The 8,377-nt window shown below is 36.3% G+C and overlaps 1 protein-coding gene across 5 annotated transcripts; it reads right to left on the reverse strand.

The window, feature by feature from the left end:
- Positions 1–635: 635 nt before the first annotated feature.
- On the reverse strand, positions 636–8,260 carry LOC148878320 (uncharacterized). Of its 5 annotated transcripts, XR_016101734.1 has the most exons (6): positions 7,968–8,200; positions 7,752–7,824; positions 4,812–4,882; positions 4,618–4,660; positions 1,303–1,423; positions 636–1,209 (listed from the first exon to the last, which is right to left on the reverse strand). XR_016101734.1 is itself a non-coding variant. In XM_088952935.1 (5 exons), the coding sequence occupies exons 2-5, from the start codon at positions 7,798–7,800 to the stop codon at positions 4,022–4,024; spliced, it is 393 nt and encodes a 130-aa protein (XP_088809061.1). In that variant the 5' UTR covers positions 7,801–7,824; positions 7,968–8,200; the 3' UTR covers positions 3,363–4,021. The 5 variants fall into 5 exon arrangements, 1 of the variants encoding a protein (XP_088809061.1); XR_016101733.1 differs by lacking the exon at positions 4,812–4,882 and having other exon boundaries at positions 7,968–8,260; XM_088952935.1 differs by lacking the exons at positions 636–1,209; positions 1,303–1,423; positions 4,812–4,882 and adding exons at positions 3,363–4,111; positions 4,200–4,410.
- Positions 8,261–8,377: the final 117 nt, after the last annotated feature.

The raw sequence follows: 8,377 nt of genomic DNA on the forward strand, positions 1-8,377 counted from the left end.
ATGGATTTCAAAATGTTTTTTTTTTTTTTTTTTCCAAAAGTGCTGGGATGTGGTGGGAAGAGATGTTATGGAAAAAATTAAAGTTTTCTTTACCCGAAACAAATTGGGAAAGGGTTTAAACTAGACCTATATAACACTTATTCCCAAGGTTAAAAACCCAATCAATGCTAGCCAATTCAGACCAATCAGTCTCTGTAACGCCATCTACAAAATCATAGCCAAAATTTTGGTTAATAGGGTCAAACTTCTCATTCACAAAATTGTAAGTGATATCAAAGTGCCTTCACCCTTGGAAGGTTGATTTAAGACAACATCCTAATTTCTCATGAAATTTTACATTTCATGAACAAATCAAAGAGTAAAAAAGCGTGGATGGCCCTTAAACTGGATATGAGTAAGGTGTATGACAGAGTAGAGTGGAGTTTTCTAAAGACTAATGGAGAAATTAGGCTTCGGAAATAAGTGGATTGCCTGGATAATGGAATGCATAACAACTATTTCCTACTAAATCTTAATAAATAGAGCTCTAGGGAGTAGCATCAAGCCTGCAAGAGGAATCGGACAAGGAGACCCCCTATCCCCCTATTTATTCCTCTTTTGTTCAAAAGCCCTCTCAACTTACCTTCAAGATCTTGTGAGGAAAAAAATCTCTAACATTAAGATAGGTAGAGATTGCCCTATGATTTCTCACATCTTTTTTGTAGATGACAATTACATCTTCACAAGAGCTAATTCCATTGAAGGTCAAACTCTTGGAAGCAATCAGTCTCTATGAAAGAGCCTCTGGTCAACAAGTAAACTTATCCAAATCAGAAGCTTTGGCATCAAGAAAAACATAACCCAACAGTAATAATCGTTGGTTCATATTGACTCTGGTTACTTGGCATAACCATAACCCAACAGTCCCAATCTGACCTAATCTAGTGCAACTTTCTTTTTGGTTTGGGTTCGTTCTAACCTGGCCACAGTTGCATCCCATTAATGTTAAACCCCCCTTATAGTAGGTGTTGCATGCAGAGCCCGATCTGATCATGTTCAACGTTGAGGCTGAGCACAGAGGTAGTGATATAGTCTACAACATGCACACATACTCCAAGAGCAACAACATGCTTCTTCTTATAGTTTGCATTGTCATGACCATTGTTGTGTTGTTCAATGATCTGCACTTGAGGTTCGTCCGGTGTATAATTATCTGCCCACATGAAGTCGCTGAAATATAATAATAACAAAAACCGATTACACATTACTCATTTTTCATATTAAGTATTATGACTCACAAATATTGATTTCTTGGTTTCATACCTCACCACTGGGGCACTTATAAAACCATCTTCCATAATTTTTTTTTCGGTTTTTGCCATGAATAACCTCATACGTCCTCGTCCGCATGCACACATAGGTCCCTTACGAATAGTGGCCATAACTACCATTCAACAAGTACAATTAACTCATAACATCCGAACATTAGGAAACACAAACAAGTAATTACCAACAATACACATAAGTTCAAACTATAGCAAACGGTGTGAAATAAACATACAATTCAAAGTGAATAAATAGTCCAAGTATCAAATCACAACCCATATAAGCTAAGTAGATTGTCTCCTATGTCTTCATCGATTACGATTAATACGTAACGTTGTAGTGATCAGCCATCTTGAATATAATTTCATTTCTAACTTGTTCCATCCGTTTAGTGGCCTGTGACCCAATGTCAATAGGAGTAGGTGCTACATTATGAAACATCCCTCCCTCTCCTTCAAGGGAACATCCTTTTATAGGAATCCATTCCAATACGGATCCTCTATTTGTGACATCCATATGAAATTGTGTAGCACACAAGCAAACACAATCCTAATTTTCTTGTGAAGTGGGTAGGGAGGCATCAACTTCAAAATCGGGAAACATGTCTTCAGAACTCCAAAACGCCACTCTATGACATTCATTAGTGAAGAATGCACATAATTAAAGTACTCTTCACCATTCCTTGGACGACCACCTCTCCCTTGAAAGTCTCTCAAGTGGTATCTCCCAGATTGGTATGGATATAGAAATCCCGACATATTTGTGTAACCCGAATCAACAACATAATACTTTCATATACAAAAAAATGCAACCATATTTATCAATATATCGATGACTTTCATATAATCATATAATTATTTATGGTTGTTTTGTTGACCTTCTGGTGGTAGAGGAAACATGTTATCTGGGTTTTGGATTGTTTCCAAAAATACCCTTGAATCATGAGCAACACCCTCCCATCTTGTTACAACGAAAGCGAATAGCATGTCAAATGAACATGCACATATCACATTATGGGTGGTGATTGACTTATGTCCCCTAAATCGCACTTGTTCACTAGTTGGAACACATGCATGGACATGTGTACCATCTATAGCACCAACACAGTTCTGCAAAAAAGAGAGGGAGAAATGCAACGGTTTTGTATGTAATGGTTCAAAGAAGAAAAACATCTGACAAATATAATGATTTTACCTCAAACCATGGAAAATACTTTTGATTATTTTGAACCTAGGGTGGCACAACTGTCATATCATCGGGTCGCACAATTTATTTCCCAAATTCACAAATGGTTTTCAAAGCAGTGTTAAAGTGTCGTGAAATTGTTTCACTAGAATGCTGAAAATGGCTTGCAATATCCTAGTTTGATTTGTTATGCCCCATTACTTGCAATAAAATCCCAATTTGCTCATCAGCTGATACATACCAACTGTCTTTCACTAACTCTCTCTGTCTCATCGAGGCTATTAATCTAAGAAACACTATTGGTGTGAGTCTTAACATATCTAAGCATCTACTACTACCACTGTAGATGACATTCTTTAAATATTCTGACCCAGTCAGTATGTCATCATGGTAAGGTGTCTTAGAGATTGACATCCCTTCTTTCTCCATTTCTCTCACAATGATGATATTTGTCAACATTCGTTACTCTTCGTCCTCAACTACAGCAAGTGCAATTGCTGAAAGCATTACAATCCTAATAGGGTTGTCAACCATTTTAATATGGCATATGAATAATGAATGAGTATAAGATGCATATCAAGGTTGGATCACAATGTCAAATGGCAAATGCTTATGGTGGTGACCCATAAGCATACATTGACACATACGCCATGACAATCATCCACCTGCTATTCATTAATCACCCACTCGCCTCAAGCCCAACTCATACATACATCATACAAATAAGAGCAGATAAAATTGCATTCATCATACATATATCCCCAAATCCATCCATTCACCATGTACCTATATACCATTAACAACAAATGGAAGTAACTAAAACCTGCAGTCACTAGCATCTACATCCATCCAACGTGTAATTATAACCATAAAAAAAGTAGGAAAAATATATACACCTATCTTCACAAATCACAATAAGTATCTATCAAACCATTCATTCACAATTAAAAAAAAAACAAAAAGCAACCCATCAAGTCATATGTGTTTCAAGGTTAATCATCTCACAAAGAAAAAAAAAAGAGCCTAAAAAGGAAAAATACTAGACAATTTTTTAATCAAAGTCAGATAACCACCATGTTCAACGATCTATACGACCCATTAGCCAACTCCTCCTAATGGTTGGGGGCAGGTTCAAATAAAACTCTCTTGTTGTTAGGTCATGGAAAACCTCGTATATCTTGCCATAGTCAGAAAGGTCAAGTCCTTCAATTGTGTTTACCTCCACCAACACAGAAAACATGGATGTTGGACTATCTGTCCTCATTCGCAATCCATTTATTGCCTTAACTAGCCTATCAAATCTCTTTTCAACTAATGTAGACTGATCAACCACTGCATCACAAAATTCGACTAGTTTCTTCCTACGTGGAGTTTTGGTGCTTGTAGCTGAGACCTGGTTAGTATCACCATTCATTGGTTCATCAACTCCTACTAATGGATGTTGGGTCTCATCAATAGGTGGGCCAATTGAGATGTTTCCCTCATATCAGGGTGGGGACTCTATGCCTCGTGCCAATGATGCTGAAAACCTTCAAGTGGGTGTTGTTCCCCCAAATATGACCTCTAGGTTGTTATACTCCGAGCAACCCACAGTATGAAACATTTTGGCTTTAGGATTAGCCTATAAAAAAAAAGACATTGGGACACCAATCAATATGTATGCAATGTATTGAATTTAAATAAACAATCATATATGTTATAGCAAATACCGTCAAATAGTTGTCCCATGTCTCTAGTGAGGCTACAACAATTTGCTTCTGTTCATCCCAACCAAATCCGATTTGCCCATATCTTAGCTTTGTAAACTCCTTATATCTACTCTTTAAGTCTTGTATCTTGTTACTAAACGATTTCATATTGAACTTCAGGCCAAATTTTGTGAAAAAACTCCCCCACTTTGGACTTGTTGTACAAGTAAATCTATGAAAAAGGTTTCTTGTGTAAGTGTCCAGTTTGCATTTGTGACGGGGGTATTCTCAAAAGATGTATTAGATACACTGGTTGGCATCTAATCATCATGAAACTTTGGGTTACTAACACAATATTGTTGAAAATTTATAGAATAATCATATTTTTTTTCCAATCAACTAAAAAAATAGAAAAAGGTTTGATGGTTGTATGAGTCACCTGAAGTAGTTATTCCCTTTGAACGTTGTTAGTGGATATAATCCTGCAATCAATAACAAGGGTATGATAGCTTTAGCAAATTGCCAGTACAACCCACATCAACCAATATGTACAACCAATGCACCGAATAACAAAGCAAAGAAGCTTGTGTGAATGTTTTCTTCCAAGTAATAACAAAGCAGTGAACTCCGCACCATCTTAAGAGCAGCTTTGGTTCTTTTGATATGCCTCAAGTTGATTCCCATCACTTGTGCTCTCTTAAAAACTATTTGTTTATACAACCATAGTGTAGCAAAAATCCATTTTGTTAGATGTAAAGCATCTAAAAACACAAAGAATATCATATTCAAATATAAGTTTTTTTCTAAATTTAATGAGGGAAAGCTCAATAACAAAACCTATAGCACTAACAATCAAAAGGAATGAAAAACAACCATTGATGATCCAGGTTAGCATAAAATGGGGCTAACCCAAATTGAACCTGTCATAATTAACCTCCTTTGTTCCTATAAAGGTTTGTAATGCTATTGATCTTGAAGGTCCATCATTACCAAGAGAAAGTTCCCTCAAATCATGAAATCTGTCGAAGTATGAATTTTCCGTGCTACCATCTAGCATTAACAATAATTTCTAAAAAGTTATAACAAGAGGGTAGAATGTATGTGGAATATCATTGAACTCAGCTGTGCCATCAACATCAAGCACATCAATATCAAGCATATTAGCTAAACCATAAAGGGTAGTTTAAGAAACTTACCTTTTTTTTTACATAAGTTCTTCCAACTCATCCAATTCATTTTCCTTTTGTTTTCCTCCTCCCCAAAGAAGTTTCCTCTAAATTCTAACCAATTGATCTCAAAGCCATTTAAGAAATAAAAAGCATGACATTGCATATGTGGAAATGGCAGTGAACACTGCCTTAATCATAACTTCCTTTCTTCCAGTAGACAAAATAGCCTCCTTCCAACCTATTTCAACACTCTCATAGAGGTATTTTCTTGGCCCTTAGATCATCTGAATAATACACCCACATACCCAACAGCCTCGATCTTCCTAGCCACGAAAACTCTAGTTACATAAAAGTTAGATGGATAGACAATTTCTATGTAATTGTTTTCTTGTTGGACTATGAATTAGATCAATGATTTTTTCTCATATGTATGGGTTTGATGATTATCTGAACCTTCCAATTAAGGGTGATTTCTTTTAATTGCCGTGTATGTTGAATTATATGTATATTGTATAAAAACAAAAGTATTCATCATCTGTGCTGGGGCAGCGAGATTTTTGGTACTGAAGTATACTGTAAACTGTACATACCTAATTGCATAATATTCAGAAGGAAATTATGTGTGGAGCTGATTTTTCTGTAGTTACAGGGAAAGCTTCTATAGTTCTATTAGCTATCTGCTACTACCCCATATTATTAATTATTTGTGCTGCCTTGTTATCAGAAATTTGATAAACGCAAGGTGAGCACAATCAATTGATCTGAAATTTTGGTAAACAGAAGAGAGCTCTATGTTTCATCAATTCAAACAATTGGGATATCAATTGCAGCCTTAGAGAAAGATTGTTGTTATCCCATCCAACCCATCTACACAAAATTGCATTCATCCAGATTAGGGGATCAAATCACCAATGCAAAGATTTAAATTGAATTAGGTTGTTAACTATATTCATGACTAAAGAAAATTATTTACAGATCTCTTGATAAAAATAAAAGATTATAGGCCTTTACACCCATAACTTGGGGTTTTCACCACTTTTATTTGAAAAGTTTCTTTTGATTAAATTTGTTCTAAGCCCATCTCCAATCATCAATTGTATAAGCTTGTTTGACACTCAACTTCAAGCTCCCTTTTGTTGCAGTACCATGAATAATTGCCTTGTTCATTTTACACCAATAATATACAATTACTGAAAATTAAAAGGATTTATGAAATCTTAGTTGGATTTTTCCCTATATATTGTTTGTACTAAGCCTATCTCCAAGCTACAATAGCACAAGTTATTTGACATTCAATTCCAATTTTCAACCTCCACCTTATTGCAGTGCCATAAATATTTGTTATATAGCAAAGGTAATATTATGGATAATTTTCAGTATAAATTTAAAGTTTAACTAATTAAATTATTACCCCAGAAGTAGCAAACAAAAACAAGAACCTATTTTTAGACAATCATGCAGAAAGGTGTGGAACCTTTGTAACTATCAAGCAGAAAGGTGTGGAACCTTTGTACTATCTTTTCTTTAACTGTGGACATGGGTTACACAGATTGAAATGAGAGCATAGTGCAAACCATGCCATTGTCCAATAGCCTGTACAAACATACAACCCATAGCACCATACAACAGATAGGCTAAAAACAGCACTTTGTTTAAGTAATGATCCTCAAATGCTAATGTTTGATTTTCTTGTGGCAGCTCCTCCATCAGTCAGTGATGTTAAGATTATTGGAGATGCTATTGAAGGAAGTACAATCAAAGGTATTGGGAAATGCTTTGGAGGAAGGGAAGGTCCTAGCAAGTTTGAGTGGTTACGTGAAAATAAAGATTTTGGGTATGCTGCGTTTCCATTTTTGAACATTTAACTATTTACAAGTTTGAGATTACATCATTTTACTTTTACTTGGTGGTCCATTTCATCCTAAGTTTTCATTCAACTTTTTTGTTTATATATTTCCCTTTTGTGAAATTTATAGGAGACATTCGTGAAACATCAAATTTCTCGCATAATTTCTTTTTGTAGTATTTCTAAAATTGTTTAAGAAGAAAAACACAAAAGAAAAAAAAAAGAATGAGGAAATCAGGTACACAACCGCAGAGGTTTCTTTGAGGGAAACAATAGAAAGATAGGTAAGGGAAAAAATAGTGGAAATCAGGTCTGCCCACAATTCTTATCGCATGGGTATCTATAGCATTACAAGAGAACCATGTGTTCTTAAACCTAACAATAATCGATGTTCCAAAAAAAAACCCTAATAAGACATGCGCAAACCTAACATTACAAATTTAAAACCAAACAATTTTTAACTACATTCAAAAAAAAAGGGAGTAAACATATAGAAGTTTAAAGACAATCGCTGTTCCAAAAATACCCTAACAATACATATTGGGATGGGGGTTGTACCAGTGCAAACCATCACCGAATAACAAGCTACCACTGCCGCAAGATTCATGAGCACCAAATGCTTTGTAATCTCCTACAAAAGAGGGGAAAATTAGTGGAACCACGGAAGAGAGACGAAGAAGAGGATGGTAACGGCGGAAGAAGAAGAGGAAGAAGAAGAAGAAGAAGATTGAAGAAGAAGGGAAGAGGAGGATGAAGGGAATGGAGGAATCGAACCTGTGGGAAGTATGAGCAAAGCAGTCTCGAGTGTGCGAATGAGAGGCGTTTGGGGGGTTTAGCATCGGGGGTTACTGTTCATTTGTGTATCCGTAAGAGAAATCGCACCCGTATGGGGAAGCTCCGAAAGGGCATAAAAGCCCAGAAGCTACGATCCTAGCTTCCCAAAATCGGCCCAAATTGGGTTTCTCCGGGCTTTCAATGACTTTTGGCGGCGAGATCTGATGCGAACCAAACGGGAATAAATCAATTTTCGGTCTTATGGGCTTCTAAACAAATAAAGTCTATGCGAAAAAACTTGCCAAACGCGACCTTACATATTTTATTTGTAATATGGGCCGGGCCGTGCCGGACGAGCCCTCACGGGCCACAAACCCTTGGCCCAGCCCGGCACGGGGTTCGTGTCGTGT

This window comes from Nelumbo lutea, chromosome 1 (genome assembly GCF_056320005.1).
Source record: "Nelumbo lutea isolate HS-2025 chromosome 1, American lotus-T2T, whole genome shotgun sequence".
NCBI classification, from domain to species: domain Eukaryota; kingdom Viridiplantae; phylum Streptophyta; class Magnoliopsida; order Proteales; family Nelumbonaceae; genus Nelumbo; species Nelumbo lutea.